The sequence below is a fragment of the Antedon mediterranea genome, chromosome 1 (assembly GCF_964355755.1).
Source record: "Antedon mediterranea chromosome 1, ecAntMedi1.1, whole genome shotgun sequence".
Classification (NCBI taxonomy): domain Eukaryota; kingdom Metazoa; phylum Echinodermata; class Crinoidea; order Comatulida; family Antedonidae; genus Antedon; species Antedon mediterranea.
Window position 1 is genome coordinate 26,985,618 of NC_092670.1, and position 17,423 is coordinate 27,003,040.

Here is a 17,423-nt window from a genome sequence, read left to right on the forward strand (position 1 = left end):
CATATTTTTGGTATTAATATGTACTGCGTAGGTTGCCTAATTGTTATATTCATTGTGAAAAAATAAAACGTAACATATATTGACATCATTGTAGGTCAAATGGTCATTGAACATTTAAAGAAATGCAATTTCGTCCAAATTTAACATTAATAAAGTTTCAATATTTAACGCAAAAATACACCAAATCTAAATTTTTTTTTAAAGCTATAAAAACAATGGACAAGAAATTGAAGTTAAAGATTAAAAACAAATAAACATGTGTAATAATATTAGGAATTGTGACCGTAATAGTAATTTGTAATTATTAAAAATTATGGGGTAAGGGGTAACATTTTTGGTAATAACTTTGAATTTAGTCTACATATTTTGCATTTCTAGGAACCAATAAGTAGTATATAAACTGTTTAATTGCTATATATTAAAAAATTATCAAAATGTTATTACCAATAGATTTATGTGGTTTTTAACTTATTAAACCTATAGGAAAAAATTCACCGTTTAGTATTGTTATGGGGTACGAAATAACAAAATGCATGACTTTTTGGAAGCTATACATTATTTGATTTATTATTTATTAAAATAAATGAAATTTAAATATGAGGATATTAAATAAACATATCCAGGTTCTGTGTTGTAAATTGTTTTTTATAATTTACATTCTAAACATTCAATTGTCTATAGTAATCATAGAAATTGTTTAGATTACCAATTATATCTTTTATTTGTAACTGATAAGATATTCTAAGGTTATAATTGTTCATCTGGTTTGCAAATGCAAATGAGATAGTTTTTTCTAAACAAAACTGTTATGGTATTGTAATATTACAGGACAATTACATTTTACTTCATCTTGATTTAAAGAAAACAGTTAGTTTATTCAAACTCATTAATATGTCAATTTTTTAGATTTTCATATTAGCTGCAGTTCCACATCTTCCACATACGTTTGAAAGAACTGAGTATCTCTATGTTTTCATATCGCAGTTTAAAGTATGTTCCATGTATCTTGGCATGGTCGAAGGTGGTTGTAAGTTTTCCCCATTTTGATCAAGGTTACCATTAATATCTATTAACCAATGTTTTAACCAAGAACACTGGTGCAGCATGTTACGGTCTTCAGTCTCTTTGTATTTTCTGGACTCCTGGAAAGGACCCAAAATATTGTGTCGAGAGAGACATTGACATGGAAATTAACAATTATATTGGAGGATAACTCTGACACAACCACCTAAAGTTAGGTGAGAAGGTCCAGTCAATACAATTTAGACAGGAAGGAAAAATCTTATCTGGTACATCTTCAGAAGAGAGTCATGCATACTTTACATTTTCCTCATTGCTCACAGACGCCACTGAGCCAAATAGTGTTTCTATCCATTGTTGGATGCCCTTCACATCTTTAGAGAATACAGACTGAAGACTATAACGTGCTGTACCAGTGTACTTGGTTCTAGTATTTTCGTCAGCTTTTTCATAACATTTTAAAAGATATTAACGGTAACGTTGATCAAAATCGGAAAACTTGCAAAGTATCACATTCCAAAATGTCAATGAACATTGCACAAGATCATACTTCAGTTTGCGATAACAAAATCATGTCTTTTAAAGATTTCTATATATACCCAGTTGTTTTAAATGATGTAGGCTTTACTGGAATTTGACGATGTAATATAATAGAATTAATTTTTCAAGAAAGTGTGAATTGCTAAACTGCAGCTGATATGCAGATCAGAAACATTTACATATTGTTACGGAGTTCGTTTTTGTAAACCAAGATACAGGAAAATGTCAGATGAACATTTATAGAAAAAGAATATCTTTTAAATACTGTACAAATTTAATTGGTAGGCCCTAGTGTCATTTTTAAAATTACTATATAAGTCGATTAATTGATTTAAAGTACAATCTGTAAAATAATAACAATTTACATATACAGTATAGCCTAAAAACAGTAGCGAGCCGTAGGATGTATTTAAAAAATAACCAAATACCCTATCTAAAGTAGTGGAGCTGTAGCTTGGTGGTTAACATGCTTGCCTTCCAATCCAAAGTTCCGTGGTTCAATCCTGACCTAGTGCCAGGCTTGTAACTCACGACTCTTTCAACTCCACTCCTTAAGCCTTAAGTGAGACTTAGTTTATAATCACGATAAATTATAAAATAGTTTATCCACCCTGTAATTTCACGATGAAATATATGTTTTTATAAAACTCCTATCCTCATATTAAAACAAAATCATTAATTTTTTTTTCAATAATTTATACCCTCCAACAAGTCATGCATAATGTGTGCATTGTGTACCCCACAACAACACTAAATACTAACATTTTATCTACAGGCTTTAAATAAAACTACACAACCACTATTATTTGAGATCAAAATGTTGCATAATTTTTGAATATAACAATTTTTGATTAAACAGTTTATACAGTACCCTACTTATTGTTACCAAGAAATGCAAAATATGTTCAATAAATTCAAAGTTATTAGCGAAAATGTTACCCCTTATCCCATAATTTTTAAGGATTACAAATTACTAATACGGTCAAAATTCTTCATATTGTTAGGGCCTATACATGTTTATTTGTGTTTAATCTTTAACTTTAATTTGTATTTGTACATTGTCTTTATAGGTTTAAAAAAAAACACCAGTTTGTAATAGATTTGTTGTATTTTTGTGTTTAAAATTGAAACTTTATTAATGTTAAATTTGGACGAAATTGTATTTTTTGTTAATGTTCAATGATCCTTTGACCTACAATGATGTCAATATGTTACGTTTTATTTTTTCAACATGAATATAACAATTAGGCAACCTACACAGTACATTATTAATACAAAAAAATGCAAATTTGATCACTAAATACAAAGTTATTAGAAAAAATGTTGCCCCTTACCCTATAATTGTTAATAACAAATTATTAGTAACGGACAAAATTTCTTCATAAATTCATAGAATATTTGTTTGTTTAATTTCAATTTTCTTATTCATTGTGTCTATATGTTTAGGAAAACATCAACATAAGATCTTTTGTAAGTTTGTGTTTAAAATTGAAATGTATAAGTTAATTTAGAAGAAATTGCATTTTTGATTGAAGGTCATTGACCTTTTGACCTCTAAAGACGTCAATAGATGCTGGATTCATTTAAAAAAAATATATTACAATAATGAAATCCATACACTACATAATGATAACATGAAAATGTAAATCTGTTCACTAAATCTTAAGTTATTTGCAAAAACGTTACCCCCTACCCCATAATTGTCACAAATTACTAATGACGAACAAGTTTCTTTATAATGCACAGCATATTCAATTTAGAAAAAATGTTAAATTCAATTTTCTTATTTATTGTGTCTATAGGTTTAAGAAAACATTAGTTTGCATAAGATTTCCTGTTTTTTGTGTTTAAAATTGAAATTTATAAGCTAATTTAGAAGAAATTGCATTTTTTATTAAAGGTCAGTGACCTTTTGACCTCTAAAGATGTCAACAAATGCGGGATTCATTTTTAAAAAGTATATTACAATTAGGCAATCTATACACTACATATTGATAGCAAGAAAATGCAAATCTGTTAACTAAATTGTAAGTTATTCGCAAAAATGTTACCCCCTACCCCATAATTGTAAACGATTACAAATTACTAAAAACAACAAATTTCTTCATAATACACAGCATATTCATATTTTGTTAATCTTTAACTTCAATTTTCTTGTTTATTGGGTCTATATGTTCATGAAAACATCAGTTTGCATAACATCTATTGTATTTTTTTTGTTAAAAACTGAAAGTTATACGTTAATATTAGACAAAAAATCATTTTTTATTAAAGTTCAATGACCTTCTGACCTCTAATGGCGTCAATAATTGTTGGATTTACTTAGAAAAATATATTACACTTAAGCTGTCTATACAATACATATTGATACCAAGAAAATGCAAATCTGTTCATTAAATCCTGAGTTATTAGCAAAAGTGTTACCCCCTACCCCAAAATTTTGTGGTGCATATTTTCCGTAGGCGGTGTTATATAATCCTCAAAAATGACTATTAAGCTGTACAATTGGCATTGCTATCATGGATTTCTGAAAAGTAGACATATTAAGCTTTCCAAAAATGTATGGTAGCATTTGCCACCAATTTGATACCGAAAAAATGTCTGGCCCATGGACTAATTTTCAATATGAAGTATTTAATTTTATCATTGTATGTATACCCTAATTGTGTTGGTGTTTCATTGTAAGTGACCGAGTTTCACACAACAAACTTGTTTAGAAATGGTATGGATATTATCATCAGTTTACTAGGCTAGTAGTACCAACTTTAGGCCTGGTTAACTAGGCCTGATGTCTTTACTATGTGGATTGTGGCGAAAAATCGATGTAAGATTTATGATTTATAAAATGTAATACATTTGATACTGAATGTGTCGACACGAACAAACGAACAGATATGAAACGCCAAGAGTGCATCATTAAAACTGCATTCGACTCGATTAGCACACGAAATATCATAAACATGGAAAACCAGGTCCAAACGGCCCCTTTTTCAGCGGCTGGTAAGGTTTGCTCAGTGGATTGGTCATCGTTAACCAAAATAATCAAATCAAATCAAATCAAGGCTATCTGTATGTTTGCCAAAAGATGGCGGCCAACAACATGACTATATTTTATGTTGCCAGATCTACAGGTATGTAACTAGCTAGAGAGAATTTGTTCAGAATACATCATTACTCTAATGGATTTTTTCTCGAAAAATGACTGGAAGTATCACTTTTGATCTTTGACCTGATTATAATATAATTACCATATTTAAATTAACCTAAAACGATTGTTTTTCCTTTTTAAATGTTCGCACTTGGTGAGTGGACCAATTTACAGAAGATAAAAATGAGGGCCGCCATACCCCCAAAAATACAAATTAGGTTTTAAGATAGTGTTCTCCTATCTATGCAACTATTCGTCGTAGAGAATTGTAATTTGAATAGAATTGTTCAGCATGTGCATTATATTTACTGTAATCGAAAATATGAGGAAGTGTTACTTTTGATCTTTGACACGAAATTAATTAAATTATAATTATTAATATGTTAATTAGCGTGATGCAACGATTTAAAGGCAACTACGAAGAAAAAAGTATTGTTATTCCAGAATTGCGTAGAGTAGGAGTTAATTTCAAATAATATTCTTTGTTATTTCCATTTTTGTTTAGTTTTTATTTTATTAGTTATTATCATTCTTTATTCTGTTCTTTATTCTATCCGTAATTGATCAGGATTTTGCAGTATATAGGAAAATATATGTTGTATGATAAATGGTCAGATTATGGACGTATAATTAGACGTCCATGGGTCAGATGAATATTGGTTATTATCTTTTCTGTTCTTTATTCTGCCCGCAATTGATCAGGATTTTGCAGTATGTAGGAAAATATATGTTGTATAAATAGGCCTGTGTATAAAAGATGAATGGTCAGATGGATATAGATAAGAGAAGTATGTCTGTTGTTAATGATGTTATTAATAAGTTATTGTGCTATATTTGTTTTCATAAAATGTCAGCAATTATGTTTTTGTGAATTAATGAGTATTCGTTATTTTAGGCCTAAAACAAATTGTCATGTTGCTCAAGCAGAATATTTGTTTTTTAAATTTGGATCGGTTGATCGGGATTTTTTTTAAGTCACTAAAGACTACAAGGACACTATTTATACAATAGTGTCTGAACAATCTACACACGGTTTGCTTTATACGTCAACAGTTGGCGAATCTAGTGCAGCGGATCCGGAGACTTGGTAAAATAGTGTCCGCGTGTGACTAGGGAGAATGCATTAGACCTAAAATTCATTGACTTATAATGTTAAATAGAGGGCACAATTTTTAAAATGTGTTTGTCTATAGCCAAAATTGATAAAATAAAATTACAGTTTAGAAGGCTCTTTTTAAAACAAAAAAGGCTCTTTTTAAAACAAAAAAGGCTCATCAAACAAAGAATGTAATACAGTACAATTATAAAGTAAAAAAGTCCCTCAAAAGCAAAAAGAAAGAAAACCGCCGATTTTGGGTAACATAAATCTCTGAACATTAAAAAAAACAACCTGTAGAAACTATGCAGAATCAACAAAAGTATGTTATGGTGATTCAAATAATAAACGCTAGTTGCAGCAAAGTTTCCCGTAGATTGAGTTATTAAAATGTCAGTCACTAATGTTAGCCTATATTACGAAAAATGTATCCGTCCGTTTTATAAATCTATTGAGCATTGTTCATAATACGTTATGTTTATCATGTTCTATAACCAATCACACAATCAATTTATTTTTTCCAAATAAATGCAGTTTACAAATGGAGATAAACAAGATTAATTAAATTGAAGAAGGCATGATCCAAAAGCAGATGCTTGTGGCAGACATGCCTGTAAACAAAGATGGTATTTCGACAAACATATTAAAAATAAATTAAAAAGAAATAAATTGGTTAAACCATGGACGTATAATTATATCTCGTCTTCTTATAACGAACACTATAGGCCTACCAAGCAGCGTGTTGCGAACATGTGCATGGGGAGGGCCATAAGAAAACTTTACATTTCACACATGCATTGTATACGGTCAAACCAATTAACCCGCCGCTGAAAAAGGGGCCGTTTTGACCTGGTTTGCCATGTTTATGATATTTCGTGTGCTAATCGAGTCAAATGCAGTTTTAATGATGCACTCTTGGCGTTCCATATCTGTTCATTTGTTCGTGTCGACACATTCAGTATCACATGGCGATATTTCTGTATTTTTTCAATCAATTGCTTGCTTGCGAGTATTATATAAGGTATGGTTTAAAGATCTTTGGTTATGTTCGGCTTCGGGATGTTATACCACACTTAGGCCCCGGCTACGCTATATGGGTCGTCGGTTTCGTGTTATGGGTCGTCCAATTCTAGGTCGTCCAATTCGAAGTCACCCGGGTCGTTGGGTTCGTCCAATTCGAGGTCGTCGCTTTCTACACATCCTATTTTAATATTGTGATGTCTTGCACAAAATCGCGAATATCTCGACTTTCTTGCGCGAAACTACGAAAAACTTAAAAAGTAGGTTACATTTATTTTTCTTTTATGATTTACATATTGTGATTTGAAAATCGTACTTGGTACCATTGTAAAGCTAAAATCCTTATGATTATTTTAGTCTAAATTACATATCAATCAGATTACATACATAGTTTCAGTCGACTTTAATAAAAACGCTGGCATTGGCAGTTTCTAACTGGAAAAACCTCTGGAAAATGGTCTTTAAGTTATAATTAATAGTCACATAATTTTTCAGTACCATGGGCGGTCCGAGTGCTTCAGCCGTTCTCCGGGTTTATAGTAGGACTGTTTTTTGTAGTCAAGTTTAATAACATTTTATAGTAATAAATTACTAAAAAAATGAACTTTATGCAATTATTATTTAAAAAACTTTTTATTTCATGCATTTGCCAATTAGCCAACAGATGATGCAATTCATTTACATCGTTTGCGTGGTTAAAAAATGATCATAGTTGTTATGTCATTACTATAAATGATGCAAAGTATATTTAGCATCATGTAAACCCAAGACCTTTCGCAGTGTTAACAGTCCTTTGTAGGTTTTCCCGGATTGCTGCAATCTTCACTATATCTAATTTACATACAATGACCAAAAAAAAAAAATGTTTTTTTCTTTTGTTTTTTCATTAAATAAAAGTATGGTTATTATTTTTTTGATTTCAAGAAATATTATTTAAGTACATACACAGTATTTTTTATTGTCAGGTATAATGATGTGAGCAGACAGTTGCTAGTGTGTCTCTTCATGTGTGAGAGGGTGATATTTTGATTACGTTTAGATTAAAGGCCAGGTGCGGGCAAAAAATTTCTATTGATCATACATTCCAATAAGTATCGACCTATAGTTCCCCTATGTTTCATAATTTTTGGGATTTTATTTGTGTTACACAAGCTTGTTAAAAATAAGCACTTTCTTATAGAGGCAATTTAAAAAACTATGAAAAATAAACGGTGGGTCAAAAAATGTTATCAGATGACTAAATATAGGTAATATAACTTGAATTTGACATTTCTGGTATTTTGATTCAACTTCAGATTTTTATTTTCATGCTAAAGCAAAAATTATCCACCGTATATCCACCATCTTTTTTCACCTTCTAGGGAGTCACCAGACATGTTATTACATTAGGTTCAACTACCTAACTACTTCCTGGTTTTTATGGCAGAATTTTGCCAAAATTTGTATTTGACTATATTAAGGGAAATTCATGTTCTTTTGTCTTGATTTCAGTTAAAAATATTTGATTTATGTAGAAATAACCAGATATTATATTTAAAATTCATGCATGTACCTGAGCTTTAACACAGGGGTTGCCATTTGGCACTGTAATACAAGCAACCTGTGTCATTCTTGGGTAGTCAAGTGCTAATAGAACATTTTCTGGACACGACAGATTGTTTTTAGCTCGGTTATGGCAAAGGGGTATAGGTCAGACTAGGGTTGGTTCAGTTTATGGTATTAAATCTGTTATTGTTTGCTGCACCTGAAAACCTAACCCTAATAAAGATAGTCTGATCTATGTTAAAAAGTGTACTACGGTTACCCGTGTACTACTAGTGCAATTATTTTAATTGTTTTTTCTTTAGTTAAATTTGGTATTGTTTCTTTTCTTTTTTAGCTGCCAATGCAATTTTAGAATATTTAAATAAACAAAACAGACCATACAGTGGAACTGATATATTTAGCAATTTACACCAGAAGTATGGGAAAACTGTAAGTATTTTAGAGTTTAAACGTAAAATTTTTAGTGGAAACAAACTTTGAATAAAAAAACAATACTAAAATACTGTTACTATTTTCCTAAAGATAAACAAAAATCACACTAGATAGATACTACAAAATCAACACTATCAATATAATTTGACCACAGAAACCTATTAACATGTCAAGTACTACCAAATTCTTTTCAATTGCCAATTACTGTTATTTCCTTTCGAACAAATATTTATATTATGCTTTATTAAGTGCATAATGTGTTTTGCATTCAAATGGAACTCAGCAAAATACTAATATGCTATTTTTTTTTATAATGATTTACATCAGTGTTTTTGTAAACGTGTTATTTTGTTACTTCCCAGAAATTTTATATAAAACTATTGTAGTAGTATTTTATTATTTAAGAAAATCATTCCACTCTGCCAATTAATTTGCAGTTCAATTTTCATACATTTTCCAACTTAAACAAATACATTATTTCATGTCTGTTCACCATGGAATAATTCTTAACAAGATGCATCACATTAATTATTCATTTATAAAAAACAAAATTTAGCTATTGTAATTCATGTTGTCCTATAACAAAAAAATAGATTTTAATTTAGCATAGGACATTGAACTCTGAAACTGGAATCTAAGCTGTTTTTTTATTGTGACAAATTGATTTTCACATTGGTAGAATTGTGCACATTTAACATCAAAACCTTTTTACATTTAACGGCGTGATGTTTGCACATCATTACTGGATTATAAATTTTTACAGACTTGCCCATTTGAAGGTAAAATGTTTGCACAAATATTATTTTGCTATTCTTGGGTGTGCCTCACTTGTTTCAACGGTCAATTTGATTGTAGTTGAACCAGTTCAATTTTGATGCTTGATGATTAAATCTAACTGTTCCTGTCTCTGTTTCATAAAAAAAGGCGTAATGTTGCCAGTCTGCTTTACATAGTTAATTAGCGTGTACGTTCAAAGCACAAGTAAGTTATTGAACTTGACTTATTATTCGCTTTTAATTTAATTGGTTTTGAAAAAACTTTCAAATAAAGCAAATATACTTAGTACAAAATGGATGTTGCTTAGAATTCTAGGTGGTGCTTTGAATGGCTGGAACCAGCATAATTACACCCATGACTTTGGCTTTAAATTTGGTTTATTCAAATATCAATTCAAAGTCTACTTCTTTCCATAATTAGGTTATATGCATTATCATGCATCTTATTGATTTTGTCAGAATCTAGATTTTGTTTATTCTTTCCATAGCAATATTTTGTCCCTTAATTATCTTGAGATCAATTTCATCTAGTTAAGTCAATTTTCGTATATTCCTTATGGCCAGGAATCGATTTGGTTATGTTTTCACGATGCGCAATCAAAAATTATGCGGCTACGCATGATTTAACGAAATCACGTTTTTAATCATATCTTCATAAGCATGTATCGTAGTTAAACCAAATTTGGTACGCATGCTTACAATTTTCAAAATTGATTTTCGATGTAGTTAGAGTACGTTTCAGGCAAATTTATGCGTTAAACATTAATGCGCACTCTTTTTGCCCGATTTCTGTTTTACAACCTCTCTTTAGTAATTTCATCATATTTTATTCACTTTTCAACTCGAAATTGCGTTATACGAGCATGTCAAAAGTGACATGCTACACACATGTAAGTTAACAAAACAAAATACGATTTTTTTATGTCCGTATTGCAAGTGTATAAACTATACGCCTGATTTATAATGAAATCGAGAGAAACTTTGTCTTTATTATTATGTAACAAGAGTGGTATGACATATACGTGTTGGGTTGTTGTTTTATTCAAGTGGCTCGATGTGCAGTGATCATATCTTTCATATATTATAAATAATTAAAGATTATGACAAAATCAATATATCTTTATTTAAATCAATGCATCTGTAACCTTTAATTCGTCATAGTGACAAATTAAATCTAGTTGATAATTAGTTTGATTATTATGTATCTTTAAAAATCATATTGCCTACAGTATATCAGTATTAAGGTAATTTCATGTTCTACTTTAATAAATTTCATCTATTCAATATTAAAAAAAGTCAATTAGAGTCAATTATATATTAAAACTAGGGCGTCTCAACATTTTTGAATTTCAGAATGATTTAGGACTAAATATAATCTGGTTTTAGGAGAGAATAATACTACTCTTTCTTGAATTCCTGATCTATCGTTTATATATAAAATTTTTAGAGAGAAATATACCGTATATTTTGGTGTATAAGTCGCACCTGTGTATAAGACGCACCCCCTAACTGAGAGTAAAATATCGGTATTTTTTATATCGTCGGTGTATAAGACGCACCTTATATTTCATCAAAACAATGTTTTTTTAAATTGTAATCAATATTATTGTAATAATATATTTTGTTATATCTGCAACGGCGTCCTTTATTTAGGTTTTTTTCTTACCTAGGCTCGGCCGCGCCAAGCCTCAACAGCCTCAACATCGAGTGCATGACCGTGTGTGTAACATGTACGTGTGGGCTAGCCTCGCTCGATCATTTCGAGAGGGCGCACGTTTTCACGGACAATCGTATTCGATTAGTATCTATGTATGTATCCGAGAATTGAAGTGTGTACGCTAGGTCCATGCTATAATCACCTGGAGAATATACTAGTCGAATACCGTACACCATGTGGCGCGCCGCCAAGAGGGCTTGCGCTGGGGGTACGGCGATCGTGCGTATAACTACTGTATAAATAAATACAAAGAACAAGTTCTTTGATAAATACTAGGCCTAGGCCTATTCCAATCGTACGTAAACGTTTACAAATGAAATTTTATCGCCATAATGAACAAATCTTTTCATCATATTTAGTATAACATCATGCTAAAATGCCTTGAAAACTAGGCAGAAGCAGGTTGCCGTTACGTTAGTTAGTTACTGTAGCTAGGCCTAGGCCTAGCCTACTCAGCTCAGGCCTAGCAAACGAGGTGACGATAGCCTAGTAGGCCTAGCTAGGCTAGGCCTATATGTACAATCTGTGTGGTGAGGCATTTATGTTCGGTGTATAAGACGCACCCTTAATTTAGAGGTCAAATTTGCGTGTCAAAAGTGCGACTTATACACCGAAATATACGGTATGTTTATTTGATTGATTGACACCTAACCTAAACCTTTAAATGTGCTATTTTAGTAGAACAGTCATGCAATACAGTAGTTCTTACTTTTACGCTTAATGTTGATTTGATTGCTCACTGTAAAAAAGGTTCACACAGACAATTAAATGCTACCTATTTTGAAAGAAAAATGGCTGAGAGAGTAGGCCTACAGTTAGTGAAAACCATCAACAGGAAATTAATTGATTCTAATGACAGCTGTTTCAGGTTTTTAAATTTTATTGAAATGCAATTAACCATTTCAATTGACAAGACAATATTTCTTGTTTATATGAAAATGACATTGATTAACATTCAACAAAAGTACTTCTTCATTATATATATTTGTTGATGTTTCTTTATAAACTTTTTATTTTTAAAATCTAAAATTGACATGTTTTATTACTGTTGTCTTGAACATTTTAGATATGATATACACTTTATTGTCAAACTGTAACTGTGTTGCCTATTTGGTAAAACCAAGTGTATAAATTAAAAAAAAAAGGGACCAAAAAAAAAAAAAAGTAGTGAAGATTTAATTTGTTTTTGCCTACTGGAATTTTATACTTTAATTAATGTTTATGCTCAATACAGGGGTTAATATTATGGGATATTATTACAGTTTTTTACACACTCTTTAGGTGGTGGGGGATCTGGTATTGTATTTATTCAATAATATTAATAGTAATAATCATTGCTTCCATCTTGAATCAATGTCGAAGGCAATGTGGGAAGCTAGGCTATTCGAAAAAGGTGAAGGTGACAGAACACAAAAACAAGTGGACATGGTTTTTAAATTTTTTAATTTATTATTTCTTTTTTTCACACCATTGTACTAAATTATTATTCAGTATAATCACCACAAACCTGCTGCTTCCATCCACTCAGCAAGCAGCTCCATGTTGATCGCAATAGAAATAGTGGGAAAATAAAAAATACAGTAGATGGTGCAGAAATGTGTATTAATGAATGACAAGAATGTGCCTACATACAGTACAAATATCTCATATTTTCAATTGAAAACACAGGATGTTTATTGAATTGAGCTAATTTTCCAAAAAAATTATACTTTATAATCATTTGTTTTGATTTTATCTGAATTAATAACATTAGATGGGTCATGGACTCCCACATCATCATCTGGGTCTGTACATCTTCAGTTCTATTCTATCAAAAATAATGTTCATTGTGACAACCTTATAAATATTCCTATTGTTTGTAGCTTGTAGTATTCGTCTGTCACTGAATAGATGAATTGTACACAGATTGATTGTCCTTGTAACTTTTAATGAATTAAAAAAACATAGTTTTTGTTATCTTGTTTTGACATCATAGTAAATTTTAAACATCAAATTGTGTCCAGTATACACACATATTTCTGTGTGCATTCCCGCCCCCACAGGATGAACCAATCAGCTGATGTACCATGACTAAGACACAGTCTTGCCATCAACTCTAAGAGTTTCCTTCCGATACACTATGCTATAACTAAAGTGATTCTTAGTAACTGACAAGTAGAGCGTTGTTGCATGTGTATCTCATAAAAGTGTGCGTTATTGCAACATTTTATCATTTCGTTTCTCTGCTCATTGAAGATTATCCAATCCAGTGTCTTACTACCAACTGTGAAATTATATCATGTAATTTGGACCATTTGCTGTTTTGGAACTCCATTACACTTTACAGTATTTGAATTTATCCAGGATTTAATATGTTTGATTAGCCAACTCTTAATTGGATTCTTAGAAGTATTGAAAATATGTATGTACTAATACAACTTTTGATAGTAACGTTTGTATATGAAAGTCACGGTGCTGTTACATGGCGTGTAGAACCAAACGACATTATTGCTTTCACTGGTGAAACAGTTACCATGTCCTGCATTGCATCTGGAACAAACTCATCCAGATCAGAGCGTCAGTTCCAATGGTATAAATTGTATGATCCACGTCGTTTGAGTAAGAACCATATTCTGTTGTCTAGTACACCAACAGACAGAATATCTGTAGAAATTGATAAGCCAAGAAAGCGATATTCTTTAATGATTAGAAATGTAACTGAGGAAGATACTGGACAGTTTCAGTGCATTTTGAAAGATGGTAATGTACCTGAAATTCATTCAGACGTTATAGTGTTAAACGTCATTGAACCTCCTATTGAAGGATATACCCCTTGCAAACATTACAATGGTTCTAAAATGCTGTTGACGCCCTCTGGACAAGCAACTATTCGCTGCGAAAGTATGCTCGATGATTTTAAGCCAAATCCATCGGCTACTCGTTCTGCTCACAGTAGCTGGCCAGATGTTGACCGTACTCTAAGTGTACTTAATCTACAGAATGGTACCGTTCTGCTTAAAGAAACTGAACAATCTAATAAAAATTCTGTTCAATTCTGTTCAACAAATATTGCTGCTTTGTCTGCTCCAGAGTCGTGTACCCTTTTACCAGATCTGCCTAAATTACCAGTTCTAATATCACCATCAAATAAAGCTATCGACTATGGTGATGACCTAACTTTTCAATGTATTATGGTTCAATCTTGGGAAATTATTGAGTACCGTTGGTATATTGAGGGAGCTCTGCAACCGTCTAGTATGTTCCTTGCTAATAACAGTCAAAGCCTGAGCATGAAAAATATCAAAGGAGTTATAGGAGAATATAAAGTAATATGCCAAGTAACCGATAGATGGCACTTAAGTATAAATGCTACAGCTATCGTAACGATGAAAAATGCACCCACTGTCACGACAATTGAACCCATAAGGGTAGCAAAACCGTCAACATCTGTAGCTTCAACTACTACATTTGTTTCACCATCGCTAATTGCTTCAAAATCACCCCCAAACAATGTAGATGAATCTGCAACAACTATGGATATGCAACATATTAGTATTTTGGTTGGTCCAATGATGGCTTGTATTATCCTTTTTGTTTTTTCCATAGTTGTTTTATGGTATCATTCAAAATTAAAGAAAGAACGACAAAATCTTAAAAACCAATTAAAAGACCAGAAATCAGAGGATATAACTAACCAGGCCATTAAGCTGCGAGGTCGCCGCTATTCAGACTCTGTGATTAATCGACAAAGTGTGCTATACGAAACAGACTATGAAAATGTGGAATCGGTTTCCAGACACCGAAGCCTTTACATTGATCAACCCTCTAAAAATTTCATGCGTGGTAGTCATACCATGATGCCTCCAGTTCACGCAAACTTAAAGGTAAAAATTGAAGTGCCAAATCTGACTGCTGCTTTAAGCCAAAGTGATCCAAATTTACATGCCTTTGAAGTAATCCAAAATCAAGATACTGTTTCTTCAACTATTACAGATACAACATTTGTTAAAACTGAAACAATTATTGAAACAGAAAATGAAGCGATAATTGATATTAGTGAACTCGCTGAGGAAGATATTCCACCACCGCTTCCCGCACCTAGACGACCAAATTCTGAAATTGCTAATAGAATTTGTGACAATCAAAATAAGGATCATTATTATGTTAATTTAGGTCGACAGGCACGACTACAGCGTATTCCTCCAATACCGCCTCCACGCTCTTGTAATGGTAATATACCTTGTGGACTCCCATTTAGGAGATCAAACTCAGAAATTTTACATCCTGGAAAGATTACTTTACCTACTTAGTGTTCTATAAACAATAAGTAGTTACATTAATTTTGTTAGTTCTTCGCCATTTACTACAGATACAGTCCCATCGAAAGCGATTGATTTCGCTGTAGGAGTCCCTTGGGTCTAGCATGTGTGATGTATGTGTTATTGTTTGTTTTGTAAAATCCGTAATAAATTGAATTGAAGCATGTAAATGTTATTTTTAGTATGAAATTTGTATTTAATAAGGCAAAAAAGAAAAAATGAAAGTAAACCAAAAAATTGCACAATGCACATGAGATTTTACCATTTTGCTTTATGTATTGTTTGAAGGTTTGCATGGTGAAATCAAATGTTTATATAAAGTTTGCAGTACACTACGTATATTAGTTTTGAAAAGACCTGTTGTGTTTCTCTCAACGTTTCGATCAATATGCTTTGATCGTTATCAGGAGTGAGAATGCAGAAAGTCCAGGAAACTTATTGGAAAAGGGTGGGACTGGTGTGAAAGCCAGAAACAATGGGAAGTTCACACAGTGTGAAACTATAGCTATAGCAGAGCATTCTTTCTCATGAACAATAGTGAATGGAAACTGGCTATAGAAGAGCATTGTTTCTGATAGGTGTGAAAAGCAAACTAAAACCAATAGCATTGTCTCCTGGACTTTGTGCATTCTCACTCCTGAGGATGATAAAAGCATATTGATCGAAACGTTGAGAAATTCAACAGTTCTACCACTCCAAGGGTCCTGGGTTCAAGTCCCGTCACATGTCAGGATTTTTTCCAATTCCACTCCCAAAGACTTGTAAGAAGACTTTGTTTATGTAGAGCATCTTGTGTATATGTTTGTTTTGTGAACCTCTGAGGGTCCCTAATGATCAGCATTAGCTGGATGGATCACCCTCATTAAATATGGTTTTAAAAAAAAACCAAAAAGAAAAAAACCATTTTGCTTTAATTTGAAAAATGTCACTATGCAATACATATAATTAATATATATTGTACAGTATGTATTTTAGTAATTACTTTACCAAATCCTTAATTAGTCTTTTATAAGAATCCTAAAGCAATTACTTTTAATTTATTTAATTACGGCCATTTCTTTGATTGCAATTTGAAATGCCGCATAGTTATAGAATATTATAAAATACAAATTACTATGCAAACATGATAAAATATGCAATGCTGATCATTCTTGTTGATTGTTAGTTTTGGGATTTTTCACTGAACAAAATAGACCATGATCAATTAAACAACATTTTGGACATGGGAATTATCAAATTTATAATTAAAACAGAGGTGTAAGAGAGTTAATCAAACATACGGCTTTACCACGTCGAATCACCGAAGTTACGCGACGTTGGGCCTGGTTAGAGCTTGGATGGAAGACCATCTGGGATTAACGGGTGCTGTATACGGAGCTGGGGTCCCGTTAGGCATTTGAAATCAGCACTGCTGACTCTATGGCAGCCCCTGCATCTAGTATCTGCCTCAGACCGCTGGTCAAGGTGGGCACTGGACGAGAGAAGCCCTTGATCAATGTTAGGACCAATCAAGGTGCTTTAAGCAGTCCTGGCTTTTTTTGTATCAAACCTGTTAGTGGCGGTAATTATCGCTGTTGGTTTCGATTAAATAAAATAAAAATAAAAATAAAATGAAATAGATGTCTGATCGGCTTAAATCTGTGCGTGTGAATGCTAATGTCAATACTGTGAACAATGCAATGTTTTTCCACTATTATTTACAAATAATACAATTATTTATATGAGATATTTGTATGAGATTAAATAGTATGTATACAGTATCCCAATTAGTTTTTGAATTTTTCAGATCCTTTTTGAATTATAGATACAATTTGTTTCGAGTATATTTGGA

At 31.8% G+C, this 17,423-nt stretch overlaps 2 protein-coding genes across 3 annotated transcripts in view; both read left to right on the top strand.

The window, feature by feature from the left end:
• Window positions 1-17,423, top strand: part of LOC140063611 (homologous-pairing protein 2 homolog) — a 111,986-nt gene that overhangs the window by 17,207 nt on the left and 77,356 nt on the right. For both annotated transcript variants that reach the window (XM_072110032.1, XM_072110031.1), the window contains exon 2: window positions 8,704-8,798. In XM_072110032.1, the coding sequence (XP_071966133.1) occupies window positions 8,704-8,798 (95 nt within the window). The remainder of the gene's footprint in view (window positions 1-8,703; window positions 8,799-17,423) is intronic.
• LOC140050538 (uncharacterized) lies at window positions 13,553-15,583 on the top strand. The gene has a single exon (XM_072095788.1). It carries the CDS (start codon window positions 13,694-13,696, stop codon window positions 15,581-15,583), a length of 1,890 nt encoding a protein of 629 aa, XP_071951889.1. The 5' UTR covers window positions 13,553-13,693.